This window comes from Penicillium hordei, assembly GCF_028827395.1.
Source record: "Penicillium hordei strain IBT 12815 chromosome Unknown utg000001l_segment0_segment0, whole genome shotgun sequence".
In the NCBI taxonomy this organism is placed as follows: domain Eukaryota; kingdom Fungi; phylum Ascomycota; class Eurotiomycetes; order Eurotiales; family Aspergillaceae; genus Penicillium; species Penicillium hordei.
Genome location: NW_026623142.1, coordinates 7651716 through 7669169, shown reverse-complemented (window position 1 = coordinate 7669169; position 17454 = coordinate 7651716). Strand labels below are relative to the sequence as shown.

Genomic DNA, 17454 nt, shown 5'->3' with positions numbered 1-17454 from the left:
ACTATATAACAAAAATACTGTCTGACATGGCAGAAGCACTAGAATCAACGGTGAAAATTGCCCTGCTTAGTACTGGTGCAAAGTAGACATCCAGCGACGGAGGAAGCTGATGCGCTTCTTGGACGCGGCGATTGGAACCGCGCCGAAAGATTCACCCAGTTGCATAGCAGAGTAGTTGTTGGAGGACGGAGGGAAGTAGACCAAGCCTTCGCCGTTGGGGTTACCCGTGCGGATGAAGTTGGCCCAGTACTCTGAGATCACAGATTCAATCTTGTAGTCGGTGGCATTCCAAGTAACATTGGAGTAGTCCGAGTAAGGAATGTTATTGAAAGCATACCAGATCTCAGCACCGTGGTATGCGCCGCCCTCCTCATCCTCCGCAGGAGCCTTGGTGAAGTAGTACACGAAGACATCACTCTTCGCACCACCGGCGGCCCATTCGGCGGCCCACTCCCAAGTTCCAATGCGGGCCATATCGAGCAGTACAGCATCGCTGTTATCGCTAGCCTGAGTGTCTGTCTTGGCGGGGTAGAGGGAGAAGAACTCAGAGGAGTAGTTGCCGAACACCTTTGTCCACAGGGTCTTGTAATCGGAAACGGTGGAGGCGCCTCCATCATTCTCGTTCTTGTTGTTGCCAGTCATGATGGGGACATCGGCGTGGGCACCCAGATCCAAAGATTCGCCGTATCCATGACGGAACACGTAGCCATCAATAACAGGACGCCAGCGGGGAGGCCCAGACCAGAGGTCAGAGAAGGCAGTGCCGTCAAAGTAATCGTCTTCCATCAACTGGCCCTCTCCGATAAGGTCAGCCATAGGGAGCTTGCGGAGCTCAGCAATCGACGAAACATTCATAGTCTCGAGGAAAGTGACACCAAAGTCCTCAGCAACGTCCTTGGTGTTGTAGCTGGTAGCAACACTACCAGTGGCAGGATCATGAGGTCCACGAGCACCGCTCTCGGCAATTACACCGTGGATCAAACCGCTGCTGAGAGGACTCCACATCATGTCCAATGCACTGGCGGATCCCGCAGACTGACCACCGACAGTCACCTGGCTGGCATTTCCACCAAAGTGGGCAATGTTGTCTCGAACCCAGCGGAGAGCAAACTGCTGGTCCAAGATACCGTAATTTCCAGAGCTATTGTGTCCAGACTCGGTGGACAAGTCGGGGTGAGCAAGGAAGCCAAAAGCACCGAGACGGTAGTTCATAGTAACAACAATGATATCTTTAGAAGCAAGACCGGTTCCATCATAGGTGATGACATCTCCGGAGCCTCCTTCGAAACGGCCGCCGAAGATCCAAACGTAGACGGGGAGGTTTTTATTCTTAATCTCGGTAGCCGAGGTGGTGTCGTATGTAGGGGTCCAGATGTTCAGGGTCAAACAGTCTTCGCTGGTTGAGTTCTTCCCAGAAGAGAAGATACCGGCGTCAGAGTATGGCTGGGCACACTGGGGACCGAACTCAGTTGCGTGGAGCGTCTCAGTCCATGAGTCGGGCTTGGTGGGAGGAGTCCAACGCTTCGAGCCTGTGGGAGGTGCAGCATAAGGAATGCCCTTGTAGACAGTTACGCCGTCTCGGAAAGGCGATGATGCACCCTTGACAGGCCCATGGTTACTTTGGATGACGGGGAAACTGGCAGCTGCGGCGAGTGCCGGGGTGGCAAGGAGAATTTGAAGGAGGTTTAACATCGGACCTTTGAAGATATTCTCGATTGACTGTTCTGTAGGCTACAATTAATCAAGAGGCGATTCGCAGGACTCTATATAATCCATGAATATCAATCCAGCTCTAGGATCAGCCCTAGAACTCAAAATCGTTCCATGGAAAATCAATAATTACGTGGGCTATAGACGAAGCCCTCGTGGAGCTCATGCTGGACGACGAGTTCCTAAAGATGGAGCTGCCCCTAAATGTAAGAGGAGACCAATGGCTGTCTATTAGGCCGCGGCATGCGCCACGCGGCACTGCTAAAGAAGCATGTTTATTTGAGGTGCCGGTTGATCGACAGTGGATGTGCTCCAAAAATACCAAAAAGCGAAGGAGACTCGGACAAAGTCGAAAACGATATGCCGAATGTCCGAGATACACTAGCCCCAATATGAAAGTCCATGCCGAAGTAAATATCATCGGTTTCTTGGCCAATTAATACGACACTTCGATGTTGCACGAGATATTTCTGTCATAAGTCTTGATAACTCAAACCAGCCATTTGACTTATGATAATAATAATAACAATAATAATAATAAAGATCATTTAGAACGTTTCTTGCTTTCATAAACTACCAATCCCAAATAGGCAGTCGGACGCGCTATCGCGGAACCCACATTATCTACGCCCCGCTTTACATTAAATGGCGGGATCACATTTCCGCCCAACGCTTTCAAGTACAACACCCCAAATCCAGGCATGTCGACCCGCTCACACCAAGGCTGCTGGACGTGTAAACGACGGCGGCGTCGCTGTGATAATGCGCGCCCTTCTTGTCAAAATTGTGCCGAGCGTGGGGTTGTGTGCGAGGGCTATGAGGTTCGGCTAAGATGGGGTACGGGGATTGCATCGCGCGGTCATTTTACTGGTGCTGATAAACCGGTCAAGACTTCTGTGCCATCTAGACAGAAGGGAAGACAAAGGGATCTCATCAAGGAGAGAAAAGGGCGGGTGGAACTGGAGGGGGATTCCGGTTAGTGTGGTTTGTGAACCGGTAAGATCATTTAATATTGATTGGTCTGTAGCAGAAGCGAGTCCGGAGGTGGAACCAGCGGTTTCGCAAAGGGCAGTTGAGGATGAGGCTCTTTTTAACGAATGTGAGTTTGTAGCATGAAAACATTCGAGTACGGCGGGTTGCAACACTGACACTGATATCGAGTAGTCATGAATAATGGCTTTAACGTGCTTCACTCAACAAAAGCAAGAGATAGCATGCTTCATCCGCGTCTCCCACAGCTTTGTCAAGAATCCAGCGCCTTGTATTCTATCTGCATTGCATTCCAACTCGCACTATCCAGCACAAGCACCTCTCAGTTCTGCGAGTACTTCGACACCGCATTAAGGACCTTTCGATCAGAACTGGCGTGCAGCACAACCCTATCCGATGGAACGTTGACTTCGGGGTTGCTGCTGTGTAGCATTGGCGTGTGTAACCTCAACTTTTTTTCGCTTATCCTCTGGCTTAAGGTTCTAACACTGATTTGATCTCAGCTGATCCACGGCCTGCCCTGGACTATGCATTTGGAAGGTATGCACAAAATCTTGCAGAGCCATGGCCTCGATGATATGCACCACCATTCTACCCAAACAAAATTTCGTATCCACCTCCTCGAGGTGATGGGGGTATTGGATATGGCCTGCTTTTCTATCGGTCGCCGGGGTCCAGAGATTGGCATCTGGCGCCGATATTGCCAGCCCGCGGCACCCAGGTATGGCATTGAGCCTGTCAGCGGTCTTCCTCGTACACTACTTGATATCCTTGCCGGGATAGGCGCGGAGACCACGGAACAAACTCTTTGGGACTGGCCTGGCGAGTCAGGGAGCTTTTTACAGTGTTACCTGTGGGAGGCGCATCGACTGGCCGGTATCCTGACCGTCAGAAAACAAGCTAACTCGTCTTCTACTCCTATTCTCGACAATCTTTCGGCATGGCGGCAGCCTGAAAAGTGTCCAGCAGATACATCCGTTCTTGTTACGCGGATTCTGGCCAGCCTTGATGCTCTCCGTCTCGCGTCGATTGAGCGTCCAACCGAAGATGCTCATACCATAAATGCAATCGTGTTTCCTATGTTTGTCGCTGGATTGGAAGTCAGTATCATGTGTCACAAGCCAGAATGGCAACAAACCATTAGGAAGGCTCTGTTAGGATCTCATCAGTGTGAAACCCTTCTTAGTCTGTTGGAAGAGCTATGGCAGAAGGAAGATCCAAATCTGAGTGTGCATGAGTTGGCTCAACAAAAAGGCCTGGAGATGGGATTGATATGATTTATAGATGGATACAATTGTAAATATGCCACGACTGTATGTTAATCTGACTATGGGATATCCAAGCTATTTGTTAAAATTAGATCATCCGTATAGGCGCTTTAAGAGTGGACAAAAAGGAGCGAAGACTGAACCCACCTCCATCCTATGATATTGGAGCTCTACAGCATTAACTTTCCCGGATGCACCATGACCCAGTGCTTAAACACATGCTCTCCAGTTTGACTCGCATCATCCACCAGCTCAACTTCTTCGGCAACTCGAAACCCAAAGCTCTCGTAGAACGCCACGTTCTCCTTCCGGGTACATTCAAGATATATGTGGTCGCCGTGAACGTGTTCCAAAATCCATCTCATCACGCCCCCACCCAGCCCGCGTGATTGCAGTGAAGGATGCACAGCAACAACCTCAAGGTACCATAGCTTTTGTCGAGAGTACCTCGCTTCCAATAACTTCGAACAGGTTTCATGTCTGTCGAGGAGCATTTCAACGCGCTAAGAGAGTCGAGTCAACAAAGAACCAGGACCATAGGTAGCGCTTTGCTTACCTTATCTCTCGCTCCGCTATCATGTACTGGTACAAGACGATCTAATAACCACAACTTGCACGCAAGCCATATTCGCGATAGGGACCAGGGTTTTCGTCCCGGTGGTGGGTGCAGAAACACCACAGCACCAGCGTTGTCGTCTTTGTGCGAAGATGTTCCGGGCTGTTTTCCAGGCAATGTGGCAACAGCAGAGATGGGAGTGTCTGTCGATAATTTGTTTCTGCCATTCCCCGGATAATCTTCTGTCATTTGTTTAACGTTGGCAGAATTGAATACCTCCCCCTTGAGCATTATGCGCTGGATGCGACGATACTGCCAGCTCCATCTGCCCGTATCCTGTTCAGCCCACGGTGCAGCATTTGGCCTTAGCCAGTGGATCAAAGGATCAGAAGAGAAAGCGAGATGAACCGTTTGCGCGATGGCGGGAATAAGATACTCTACACCATTTGTCTTTTATCAGTTTCGCTGATCGCCACTTCCATAAGCATGGTCTATACTTAATTAAGAGAGAGGAAGATATAAAAGCCGTACCTTTGTGAACACGAAAGAGGTCAACCTTGACCAGCGGTTTGGCAGACATTTCCCAGGGACTTTGAGAGTGGCTATTGACAAGAACATAAAGAACAAAAATATACATGGTTATTAGTGATATAAAATTATTCCCAAGTTGGAAAGTACTAGCGGAGTCATGTCGAAAATACCAGACGTCCACCTACCGTATACAGTCTAGGTCTAGTCGGCTTGAGCCGGCGCTGCAACCCCTGCAACCCGATACATGCACCACTGTTATCGCAGCTTTCTAGCCCTAAATTGTGAGGGTTCATTTTTTGAGATGCCATTTTTCTCTCTAACTGCCGTGTAACTGGCTATAGCTCTGGCTGTTCATGTCCCCAATTTTCTCCTTTTGCTCTTGTTTTGAGAAAGCCTTTTTTTGGACTCTCTACCTTCTAGCACGTTATTTTATTACCAAACGATAAAGAGTATTCAACACCTAGCAGTTACATGCAAGAAGTTGTCCTTTTTATATCCCCAGGGCCAAGTATGAACGCACACTATTCCCAATCAGCAAGACTGACGCAACGGATAATCTGGGCGGAAAGAAACATCAGAAGATAAGCTGACCTCCATCAGCCCTTTGACAATCAGAATTCATTCTATCTCAGGGGTCTTTCTCTCCGCATCTGTGATGGATGTGCGAGTCCTGGATGTTATCCGGGTCACAGAACACGTGGCTTATCTCTCTGCCTGGATTCCTATATCCGTGGCATCGCTTGCACTGGGAGTGAAGAGATCAAAGTCTATCATGTGTAGCCACTAGAAGACATTCAGAACGAGCTGCGGGATGTTTATCAATTTAGAGAGCTTCTTGACTCTCATGGCTACAGAAGAACAAGCCACACAGCACCGCTAGCGTTCGCCCCATCAGACCATGGGGATCTTCAATGCCGTCCTTTTAGTTCTCTTCCTCATGTATGAGAAAACGAAACATGTCCCTGCGTTTATTGCGCAAGCCGGTCCTATCATTGAAGACGACCCAGAAATTGAAATAAAAGAAGATGGCCTGGTCAAATTTGACTCGGTACCTGCAGCCAAAGGCCTCTCTATCATTGATCAGGCTCGTTCCCACCATGTGCTGGACATTACCGTACCGCAGAACTCATGGCGCAAGCGAATTGCCCTGTAACACCAACATCAGAACCAATCTGGCCGCATTTCCACCGCCCCTTCTGCGTTCTCGTCTTTCCGGCCATGGCATTTGGCGCGTTTCAGTACGCAGCTGGAGTAGGCTGGCTGACAGCGATCTCCTGCATCTTGTCACGCGCATTCCCAGAGTCATCATACCTCTTCTCATCTGCACAAATGGGATACACCAACGTTAGTCCCCTGGTTGGGAACATCCTCGGTGTACTGTACAGCGGGTTCCTCGATGATCGGCCAAGTTTGTACTACGCAAAACAGAACCAGGGCTATTACGAGCCTGAGATGGGGTTGTACATCTTACATCTTCCGGCCGTTTTCATGGCAGGTGGCATTACTATGTTCGGTGCAACGATCTCTAGGGTAAGGTAACAACATTCACAATCAAAGTTTTCATTCGGGCTGAGGCTCTATTGATGAATGAGTGCTAACATTCTTATTTCTGGATTATATGGAATACACTGGATCTGACCCTACGTTGCAGGTGTCTTCTTCGGGTTTGGCCTCGGCAGTATTAGTGATAACTAGTTAATTAGTTACTGCATTGGCGTTAGTCATGGACAGTTACAGAGAGGCATGATTTGGCTGCTTTCAAAGCTATCTCGTTTCGAGATACATGATACGCCCTATATGATACATCTTTTGTTTCAAGTGAGCCGTTTGTATTAAAATTTGTTTCTAGGTCACCGGAGCGGTGACGTTTTCACTGTTGTGGCGTTCATGCGCAACGCAATTAGTATCGCAATTCCATTCGCGACCACCCCATGGATCCAGCGCAATGATATACAGAATATGTCCATATCATGAGGGATGATGGGTCTAGCTACTAATGGTATAATTATCCCAATGGTTATTTGGGGAAAGTCTGCCCGGCGCTCATTGACAAACCGGTATCTTGATATCGTAGAGGATTGCCATACTGTTTGACAGCTTGCTGTGTTACCTGGCTACGTCATGCCTGGATATTGCGTGTTTCTCTTCTCGCGGTGGGGATTTCCCACTGGAGGTTGGCGGATTCTGGCTGCCTGGGTTGAGATACTTGAGTTGTTGTGGCGGGCCATTTGGGAGTCGGGTGATATTGACCTATGTCCCCCGGGATGTCATTTGAATCAAGTATATTGATGATTATAGCTTTCATTGCATACTCGAAATGATAACCTGTATTTATTGACATTATGGCCATGACGTTGCGGCATTGGATGCCTTTCCTAAGAGATGACCTAGGTTGTACGAGATGATACGGTAGCTTTGGGGGTGCCTTGATATGGTGCATGATATGGGGTACAGGACACGTCCTTTTCACCAATTGCCACTATTAATAGGTTTCACATCCCTCGTTTAGCCTCGAGATAAAATTGAAGCCTGATCTGAAAGAGATTGCCGCCATATGAGAAAGCCCTAACCCTACCATATACACGACCACAGGACTAAGAATATGATTGTAAGACTGCATAAAAACAAATGTTTTCTTTTATTCAACCATCAAAGATGATAGGCTAAAGGGGAAAAAAAAGAATACCGCGTAGTCAGATAAGCGGAAAAATCAAAGCACTTGAAAATCTAATGTATAAAATCCCAAGAGGCAATCTAAAGATTCGCCTTGTGCAGGTCATCCTCAACCTCCTTCGGCAAGGCCGCCTCAGCAAATCTCTCCTCGGAAACAAGCAGCTGCTCAGGGAACCACGAAAGATCCGCACTGATCGTCTCACTCAGCGAAGCATCTCGTGCAAGCAACATGGTCGCCACCGCCTTGCCACCGAGCCAAGCCTGAACCATTCCCTCCCCACCAAACGCAGCACAAACCCACTCGGCCCCCTCAGACCCATGCTCAGACCGACCTGTCACAGCCCCAGGCAACTGTCCTACCCACGGGAGCCCGTCAGAGCTGAACGCCATGCTACCGGTCCACATTGCCTGCACGGGCTCGCCTTGCACGCAGCCCCAGTCTTTAGCTCCGAAGATGGCACGCAGGGCCCCAGACAAGTGGATATCAATGTAAAGACTAAGATCGGAGTCAGTTGAGATTCCCAGATCCGCTAGACCACCGGCCTCGGCCTGCGCAAAGCCTCCGCCGAGCATCACTTGCCCCTCCGGCAGCTGGGTCATGTAGTCGAATCCGCGGTCGTAGTTGAAGAGCCAGGAATGATTCGCTGCTTGGTTCGGGAAGTTGTCACCAGGGGTTTGAGCGGACATCTGTCCGCGCACGGGGAAGATTCGGCCCCGGAGGCCGGGGACCAGGTGGCTGACGTGGGCGTTGGTGCAGTGGATAACGTGTCGGGCGGTGATGGTGCCTCTGCTTGTCTGCACCTTGTATTTCGGGCCGTTGGTGGCAGTATAGTCATGGATAGCGGTCACGGGGGTATTTTCTTCCACGCGGAAGTCATCCGGGAAGTCGGCAAGGAGACGAGTAAGGATGCCAACGATGAATTTGTAGGGCCAGAGGGCGCCTGCAGGGCCGGAAATGACGCCTCGGGCACGAGTCAAACATAACTCCTAAAAAAGAACATTAGCGTAGGAATTTTAGGTGTCCGATATAAAATATCAACGTACCCTCGGGATAGCGTCTCCCTCATAAGATGTCCATTCAGCAGATTCTTCCGGCATCCCCTCCTTGAAACGGTTCATACGCTCCAACGCTGCCTTCCAATCCTCATCACCGAAGTAAACGCTCAGGAACTGAACCTTCCGTGCTTGTGTCTCAGTAGTGATGCCAAGCTCTTCTGCGACAGCAAGCATCTCCTGCAGATGGGCCAATCGGAAGCGGATAAGCTTGCGTGCGGCGTCCACGCCAAAGGCATCGGCAAACTCGCTGTACTCATCGGCTGACTCTAGGATGTGACCGCCATTGCGGCCGGTTGCGCCGCTGCAGACTGTGCGGGCTTCGAGCATGACAACAGATGGATGAGAGGTAGAAGAGGTATTTGCCGCACGGTTCTGAAGCAAAGTCCGCGCAATAGATGCTCCAGTAATGCCAGATCCGATGATAACAATATCAGCTTCATTGGGAAGAGGCTTTGCTGCTCCTTGGCTGAAGCTGTGGGGTCCCCGGGTCCAGAACGACGAAGTTGTCAAACTCTGGGGGAGGCCTGGGTCAGAGTAGATGCGGTTGAGAGCTTGCTGTCTAGCAGAGGCTGAGATCGAAGGGTCAGTCAGGATTTCTGTAGCGAAAGGCATGGTTGCTGAGATGTCAGAGCCACGGTACAGGGTAGAAATCTGTGTTGAGTGAAAGGAAGTCAAGGAAGAATAGTGTGTGGTGAGAATAAGTAGCAAATGGCAAGAGCACTAGATGACAAAACACGGGTCTTACGCGATATTCAGAAGATACGTATGAGACAAAATGGAAATCAAATAAAAATCAAATAAAAACACGAGGCTGAAGTAGTCCGGCCAATATCAGATCGCAAATAAGAAGTGACCTGCTGGACCTGCCTACCTCGGTACCTAAGACACTTCCCAGGGTTGACTATAAAATACTAAAAACACTAATTCACTAATGCATTCAGATAATGAGCTAATCTATGTACTACGTATGTCCAAGGTTTTCGACGAAAGTCACAACAGGATTTGCCGGAAGAATAGGAGATGGTCACCGCTGTGTAGACCGCCTCGGGCGTGGGCCGGTCTCCCAGTTTTTCATTTCCGTGGAGACCCCGGGGCACCTGCGCCCGGGGCCATCTGATAGAGTTAGATAATGCGCCGGTGGGTCAGCTTACTCGTTTGAGATTTGGAGATTGCGGGGCGTTTTAGAACACATCTGGAGGGCCGGCAATAGTAGAGAAGAGAACACACCTAGGAGATCCTAGATCTTTTTCTTGATGTCCTCGACTCCAAGCAGCTTATCATACCACTGTTTCACCCTCCACCACTATAGATTTCCACTGCACCGTCCGTACATCCAACAGCTACCACCTCGCTATCCGCCGCACAGTCTGTCCCCGGTCCAGGAACAAGGGACACCAAGTCTATCGATGATTATCCTAACGCTATTCCGCCTACGATAATATTCTAGAGAGGAATTATAGTTATTCCTACATTTCGCCTTGAGGTTAGACCTGGTCTGCACGGTTGGCGGAATAGGTTGGTGTGTCTCGGTATTATGTGCCGTGAGGGGGAAATCTGGATCGATGGGGTATTATCTGGGCAATTTGCTCCCGATATCAAGTCAAAAGATATTCTATCCAAGTAAATAAAATCAATATCCGATTTGATATTGGAGGGGGTTGGATAACCGACGGCAGATAGAGGGGGTTACATTGCCGATTCGAGAGTAGGAGATTTAGAGTCTACTATAGCCAATGTTCACACTACGACGTTACCTTCCTAATATCTGATAGGAGAACCCCGCAAAAACAACAGTAATGCAACTGAAACGATCAAACGCTATCGCGGACTCCTCCCGGTTCCAAGCTATCCCAAAGCGGCAGGTCGACACACACTTTAACCTGACCACACCAAGTGGGGAGTCAAGACGAGCGGAAAAAGCGGAGGTGGGAACATCTTCTAGCGGGTGAATTCCACGATGGCGAGCATGAAAAGTATATAAAAAATCATATAAAAAGGGAGATGGTCACAAACGTGAAATCACATGTATCCCATCTCCAAAATGGCATCCGAAGCATCCCTCAGCAACTGGCAAGACCTTGTTGCCACCAAGCGTCATGAATGCGAGCAGAAGATTCCTCGCGACTGGCTTCTAGGCGTTGACCAGCTTGCGCTCGCACAAGAAACCCCGCGTATACTGGATATTGATCTTCCTCGTCGTAGTGGTCTGCTCTCCGAAGTTGAATTGGACCTGACCGAGAATTATACCGCAAGCCAGCTGTTGGTCAAGTTAGCCTCGGGGCAGGTCAGTTCGGCGGTTGTTACAACGGCGTTTTGTAAGAGGGCTGCTATTGCGCAGCAGGTTGTGAGTACACTTTATTCAGGAGAGAATTAAAAAAAAAAGGAATGATCTTAACATATATTTGTGTAGATCTCGTGTCTCACAGAGACCTTCTTCCCCCAGGCGCTGGAGCGTGCTAAGTACCTAGATGAGTACCTCCAGCGGGAGGGAAAGCCCGTTGGTCCCTTACATGGTCTACCGATCAGCATAAAAGATAGTTTCTGCGTCGAGGGCGTGCAGTCAACAATAGGATATGTAGCATTTCTCGAGAACGAACCCGCGAAGACGAACTCAGCGCTAGTGAAGATGCTTCTGGAGCTTGGCGCGGTGCTATATGTGAAGACCAACATTCCACAAACTATGATGGTAAAAGCACCAAATGGCTCAGGCTGTGCTCAGAGCATAAAGCTAACAATCACCTAGACAGCAGACTCGGAGAACAACGTCTTCGGCCGCACCCTGAATCCACACAAAACAACCCTAACAGCGGGCGGATCCAGCGGCGGCGAGGGTGCACTAGTAGCCTTCCGGGGATCGATTCTGGGCGTGGGAACCGACATCGCCGGCTCGATTCGCATCCCCGCGCTATGCTGTGGCGTGTACGGCTTCAAGCCCACAGCCGACCGTATTCCCTTCGGTGGACAGGTCTCCGGCGCCGTGCAGGGGATCCCGGGACTTGTTCCAGTTGCAGGTCCACTGGCACATAGCATCGCCGATCTCAAACTGCTGATGAGTTCCGTTGTCGCAAACGGCCAGGCGTGGAAGTATGACTCTGCTGCCGTCGGGGTTCCCTGGCAAACCATCCCGTCTAGTATCAACGATAGCGAAAGCTTGACCATCGGTGTGCTTGCTGAGGATGACCATTTCCCGCTCCACCCGCCTGTAAAGAGGGCTCTAGATCGGGCTGTTGAGGCCTTGACGCGTGCAGGACATCGTATAATCCGACTTCGGGGTGATGATGAAGCACATAGTTTGGCATATGCGTCGCGCATTGCGTTTCAGTATTTTACCTATGGCCCACACAAGGATATCATCGCGGCCAGTGGCGAGCCCCTTGTAACTTCGGTTGCTAAGGCTGCGAGCCCGATGTCATCTGGTCCGTTCCCTGCTCAGAAAAATCTAGGGCCATTTGAGACTATCTTGGCGTTGCATGCCGCTCGCAAGCGGGTTCATGAGGCCTGGAGGCAGACATGGGTGGATCGGAAGCTTGATGTGATTCTGGCTCCTGGAGCTCAGAGCACAGCTGTGGGCCATGATACTTATGGATGGCCGCCTTATACGGTCATGTGGAATGTCTTGGATGTAAGTCTTTCTTTTTGTCTCTACTGTTGTCGCCTTGACTATCCAGGGTGTGCTAACTTCTATCAATCTAGTATCCGGCATGCATTATTCCATTTGGAAATGCGTCCAAAGAGCTTGATCCCGGGCCTATGACAACAAGCGATGATGCGCAGCCGGACTGTCAGTGAACTTGTCCCTTGTTATCGAATAGATTGCTGACAGATGCCAGATCTCCCCGATGAGGTAGATGGCGCTCCATGCGCAATCCAAGTCATCACGCCGCGCTTCCAGGATGAGAAGTGTCTGTGGGCAGCGGATATTATTGACCGGGCTCTGGCTGTTGATGGCATGTTACATGGTTGATGGCAATGTGTCTATCCCCGTAAGTCCCCCAAAATGGAAGTTTGGCCGGTTGGCTGCACTTGGGATATGCAGGGGTACCAGCTCCCTCGCGCTTGAAGTCATGGAAGTTTTTTTTTTCTTTTTTTTTTTCTTTCTTTTTTTCTTTTCTTTTCTTTTCTTTTCTTTTGCTTCTTAGAGATATTAAGTTCCACCAATGAGCCATTCAAGATCATACGAGTTCAGCGACAAAGAAATATCATTTGGCCCCGGCTGCTGCTCTGCAAGAAAATAAATTCAAAAGGTAGAATACATATGTGAACCGGTCCTATCCCGTTTGATATCTTAAGGTGTGTGGAAAGGACAAGCTTTTGGTACTTGAAAGAGAAAGAGAACAAGAACTACGGACTCGGGCTGTCGTCGTACCGTGGTCCTCCATCATTGCCACCATACCCAGCACCAGGCGTAGCAGCCATTCCACCCATTGCCGGAGTTGGCGCATCGAACGCCGCAGGGGTTGGAGCGTCATAGTCTCGCTTCGAGGGGCCACCGGGTGTGGGCGCGCTGAAAGCCCCACCGGGGGTGGGGGCACTTTCGGGCCATCCGCCAGGAGTTGGTGCACCAGGGGTCGGAGCAGCGTATACGCCGGGGGTAGGGGCGGAGTAGTTTCCACCAGGAGTTGGGGCATCGTCGAAATCACGCTGGTCTCTGCCGGCGGACATGCTGTTCCAGCCAGGAGTACGGCCTCCTGCGTTGGCCCCACTGGCGTTCCAGCCAGGAGTGCGGGATCCAGAGGCAAAAGCGTCGAAGCCGGAGCTGGAGTCGTATGGTGTCTTAGATCCCGAGGTCCAGGACGGGGTTCGGCTGCCAACTCCTCCATATGCGGTGCGGTTTCCTTCGTAAGGGTTCGCGGTACGAGAGCCGTCGTTCCTCCAGGCCGGGGTACGGCCGCCACTCACGCCACCCCAAGCGGGAGCTATATGATGATTAGTATCTTCGTCAACTTTTCCAATATGGGTGTACTTACTTCTGGCAGAAGCGCCATTCCAAGCGGGTGTTCTAGACGAATCAGCGGCCGCAATCGGTGTTCGACCACCGGCCCAACTATCTCTTCCAGGACCGCTTGAAGAAGTGTATGGAGTTCGCCCTCCGGGGCCACCTCCTCCTCTTCCACGGCCCATGGAGAGGGGCTGTTTGGAAACAGGACTGTAAAAGGTTAGGAAGACTGTGGATCAAACATAAGAGAGGGAGAACATACTCTTTAGGTGTCAGGATGTCGCGAGGGATATGTACGGGCTTGTTAGATGTGTAAAGTTCAACTTGAGCGGAGCTGTCGTCTGCGTCGCGGACAATACCGACAAGACCCTTATAACGACCCTTGCGGATAGTCACAGTCTTTCCGATCAGCTGGTCGCGGCCGCGACGAGGTGGTGGCATTGCAGCGCCGCCTCCAGGAGTCTGCATCGCCAGGGCAGGGTTCATCTTAGTGAGATCCGGTCCAGTGGGCCGACCGCCTCTGGCTGACACGGTAACAACATTCGTTGTTCGCACCACAGCGATACCGGCGTTCTCAGCTTGGGCCTTATTATGCAAGAAAAGGAACGAACGGTGGATATGGCGGATTACTCCACTGCGCTGCTCTCCGTAAACCTCGCGAACGGTATCACCACTTCGAATCTCTGCGCCATTGCGATCAGTAGCCACAGCATCGCGGCGGGGAGTAATCTTGTTTGCGATTTGCGTAGGAAGAATATTGCGGATAGAACCATTCTGGTCCACCACACGGAGAGACTCTCGGTCTACTTTGATAACACAAGCGACAGTGGCGGCATCAAGCTGGACGAGATCATGAACATCGTAGATACCGAGTTGTCCATCGGCAGCCATCTCAGCAGAAAGTCGAAGATCCTTGCTGAAAATTGTGATCTCCTGCATGCTCATATCGCTGAGCAGAGTGACAGTGTCGTCCTTGACCTGCACGACCATGCCCAGTTCGTTCTGGTATCGACTGCCGCCGATAACCTTGACGTGATCACCTTCCCTGAATCGTTTACGGAGAGTTCGAACCGGCGCATCAATTGTCTGACCGGCCAGCTCGCCCTCGGTAACTTGCAATGAAATAATGTCACCTCGAGTTGACACTGTGCGACCAATAAGACCCTGCTGTTCACCCCGGTAAACCTCCACTGGATCACCCGGTTGGTATGAATCCTCAGCGGTAGAGTTCTTCAGAGTCTCGGCCAGCGACGCCAGATCCAGATTGGCAGTTCCGTCTTCTCCTCCACGCGCGAACATTGTAACCTCCTCTAGTCGTGGGTTGACATTCTTGGCATTCAAGTGCTGGACACGCATATCCTTGATGAGGAACCCATCCACATAGTTGTCATTCAAGTAGTTCCATGATTTTCCGCCTAGACCAGAAGTAGACGAGAGATACTTTGCGTGCTTCTTTTTCGCCTCTGTCTCACTGAACAGGCGCTGGGGAGGGCGGACGGTGTTCACAGCACCGCGTTTGCGCTTAGCATCCGCAGAAGGGGCACCGAAAGCATCGTCATTCATGCCATAGTCCAGTCGGGGAACAAGTCTCACGGTGACATTCAATCCATTGGTTTCGACCTCCTCAATCTGGGCCAAATCGCCGAGGTATTTGCCACGCTTGATGCGAATCCAGCCACCAGGCAAAAGTTCTTCCGATTTCTGGACACGAAGAAGATCTGGCATCTCCTTCACTGGAACCAGAGTCAGTTTCTGGGATGGGTAGTAGAAGTTGATGGCCTCGAGGCCTTCGATAACATCGGCCTGCCTGCGCGCTTCACAGTAGAACCAGCCCTGCATAATGTTTCCGCGCTCGAAAGCCGAGATAATTCGAATGGGGTTGCGGGAGCCTGCTGGGCGCTCTTCAATTCGTTTTTGGATTGAATATACGACCTCTTTCTCCTTGCCAGGCTTGCAGCGGCCACCCCAAATGCTGGGATCTTCCACACTGGGAAGCAGCAGTCGTTTTGGGATCACAAGGGAATCTGTTGCGGCAGCACGGTTGCGTCCATATCGCTCCTTGAGCATCTGGGCCTGCTTCTCTGCGTCCATACTGGCGTCAATCTCGCGCTGGCGATCCAACTGTCGATGGCGGCGGTCGTCCGTCTCGGTGCCTTGGGGCAGCGCATCAAGATCATCCGGATGTGTTTCCATGCCATATTCGGCGAGTTCATCTTCCTCATCATCGGCCTCGTCCTCCTCATCATCGACGCCGGCCTCGTCTTCGATGAAAGGATTGGCAGCGCGCTTCATTCGCTTTTGTGGACGTGCCTAAAATAGAGACTATGGGTTAATTAAGTGCTCGTGAACTACCAGGTCTCCATGGAGAACATACCACATCCTCTTCCTCATCATCCTCCTCCTCCTCGTCTTCATCGTCCAACTCATTCTCCTCGTCGTCATCCTCGACATCCTTGGCATCTTCCTCATGTGCATGTGCGTCGCGAGGGTACTTCACATCATCCTCCTCCTCCTCATCGGCACCATCGCCACCGTCGTGTTCATTCTTGGCTGGCTGTTTCGCGCCCATTTGTTAGCGCTTTATCCATTGAGGCTTGGGACGAATCTGTAGACGGACCTTGGCTCTGGGCTCCTCTACATCAGACTCTTCTTGGGGAGCAGGGTTGAAATCATCCTCCTCGTCCTCGGACCCGAAGTCGTGGTTGAGAAAGTTTGACATTGTGGTAGATAGTGTCTAACGCGCTATTGTAGATGATCCAGTCGCCACTTTTGGCAAGTCGTAATTTGAAGTTGAGACACAGTGAGATTCCTATTGATCATCAGGAGAATCAGCAACTGAAATGACAAAGAGAACATGGGAGAAGCAAGACATACCGTATCTAAGGAAACCGCGCTACAACTTGCGGGTTGGGAGACAAAACGTAGACGAACAGGATGCGAACAGCCCGATATTTTCCGAATGACAGCCAATTCCGAGTAGGATTGAGTGAAATGAGGCTGATTCAGACGAGAGAAAAGCGACTGGAAAGATAAGAGGGAGCACAGCAGACAGTCGAGCTCTGCGGGCAATCACCGAGTTCCGCGACCGCCTACAAAGAACACGGATCGGAATGGGGATCTCGGGGTTAGGAAGAAGAGACAACCACACCACAATGCAGGCGCAATTTATAGCACTGCTTGTAAGGGGTAGTTTGAGAAAGGGCAAATGAGGAATTGAAGTGACGAAGCGTGGAGGTCGTGTTGCTCAGAGGCATAATCCTTGCGTAACCGGTCGCTGTGGCGCGCCGTATTTGGCCGCCTTGGAGCCTGGCGTTTCTCAACTTCCATCCTTCGCGAAGACCTCGAAAGCTTGAAGAGCATACATCATATCACTAAGTTAATGAAGAAGCTATGATTATTCTGTTTCCATTTGGATACACCCATATATATATTATTTCCAACAGTTTACGAATTGAAATGCAAACCCTGCCAGATGTACAAGATCAAGTAGGATTGATTAGAGAACCAGGACAAACTACAATGTCCTCGCAAGTACACTGCTGCGAGTGAATGTCCCGATCAATCTATTTTCTTACCTTGAGCTAACACACGGTATGAGGACTCATCGACCAAGGAGACAAAAGAAAAATCGAGTGATGCTTGCAAACAACAACCTCGGAAAGAATGAACCCCATAAGGAGCAGGGGAAAGGATCGTACATACATCCAAGTAGGTCAGTGACCAAATTAGCCTTG

The 17454-nt window shown here is 50.5% G+C and overlaps 8 protein-coding genes across 8 annotated transcripts; 4 read left to right on the top strand and 4 right to left on the bottom strand.

Annotated features, from left to right (window-relative positions):
* Window positions 1-66: 66 nt before the first annotated feature.
* On the bottom strand, window positions 67-1692 carry N7537_002907 (carboxylesterase/lipase family protein; the record flags this gene model as incomplete). The annotated part of the gene is made up of 1 exon (XM_056893965.1): window positions 67-1692. The coding sequence occupies one exon, from the start codon at window positions 1690-1692 to the stop codon at window positions 67-69; it is 1626 nt and encodes a 541-aa protein (XP_056758960.1).
* Window positions 1693-2411: 719 nt separating this feature from the next.
* N7537_002906 (Zn(II)2Cys6 transcription factor) lies at window positions 2412-3977 on the top strand (the record flags this gene model as incomplete). Its single annotated transcript, XM_056893964.1, has 4 exons — window positions 2412-2685; window positions 2738-2809; window positions 2875-3137; window positions 3204-3977. The coding sequence occupies 4 exons, from the start codon at window positions 2412-2414 to the stop codon at window positions 3975-3977; spliced, it is 1383 nt and encodes a 460-aa protein (XP_056758959.1).
* A 161-nt stretch (window positions 3978-4138) lies between these two features.
* Window positions 4139-5104, bottom strand: N7537_002905 (GNAT family N-acetyltransferase; the record flags this gene model as incomplete). The annotated part of the gene is made up of 3 exons (XM_056893963.1): window positions 4139-4471; window positions 4525-4961; window positions 5056-5104. 3 exons carry the CDS (start codon window positions 5102-5104, stop codon window positions 4139-4141), a joined length of 819 nt encoding a protein of 272 aa, XP_056758958.1.
* Window positions 5105-5953: 849 nt separating this feature from the next.
* Window positions 5954-6208, top strand: N7537_002904 (Major facilitator superfamily domain general substrate transporter; the record flags this gene model as incomplete). Its single annotated transcript, XM_056893962.1, has 1 exon — window positions 5954-6208. The coding sequence occupies one exon, from the start codon at window positions 5954-5956 to the stop codon at window positions 6206-6208; it is 255 nt and encodes an 84-aa protein (XP_056758957.1).
* Window positions 6209-6273: 65 nt separating this feature from the next.
* On the top strand, window positions 6274-7029 carry N7537_002903 (Major facilitator superfamily domain general substrate transporter; the record flags this gene model as incomplete). The annotated part of the gene is made up of 3 exons (XM_056893961.1): window positions 6274-6585; window positions 6707-6749; window positions 6905-7029. The coding sequence occupies 3 exons, from the start codon at window positions 6274-6276 to the stop codon at window positions 7027-7029; spliced, it is 480 nt and encodes a 159-aa protein (XP_056758956.1).
* Window positions 7030-7809: 780 nt separating this feature from the next.
* Window positions 7810-9396, bottom strand: N7537_002902 (NAD(P)/FAD-dependent oxidoreductase; the record flags this gene model as incomplete). The annotated part of the gene is made up of 2 exons (XM_056893960.1): window positions 7810-8715; window positions 8773-9396. 2 exons carry the CDS (start codon window positions 9394-9396, stop codon window positions 7810-7812), a joined length of 1530 nt encoding a protein of 509 aa, XP_056758955.1.
* A 1429-nt stretch (window positions 9397-10825) lies between these two features.
* On the top strand, window positions 10826-12748 carry gmdB (general amidase GmdB; the record flags this gene model as incomplete). The annotated part of the gene is made up of 5 exons (XM_056893959.1): window positions 10826-11128; window positions 11195-11470; window positions 11528-12406; window positions 12478-12565; window positions 12615-12748. 5 exons carry the CDS (start codon window positions 10826-10828, stop codon window positions 12746-12748), a joined length of 1680 nt encoding a protein of 559 aa, XP_056758954.1.
* A 377-nt stretch (window positions 12749-13125) lies between these two features.
* Window positions 13126-16439, bottom strand: spt5 (transcription elongation factor spt5; the record flags this gene model as incomplete). The annotated part of the gene is made up of 5 exons (XM_056893958.1): window positions 13126-13700; window positions 13752-13930; window positions 13983-16030; window positions 16095-16274; window positions 16338-16439. 5 exons carry the CDS (start codon window positions 16437-16439, stop codon window positions 13126-13128), a joined length of 3084 nt encoding a protein of 1027 aa, XP_056758953.1.
* Window positions 16440-17454: the final 1015 nt, after the last annotated feature.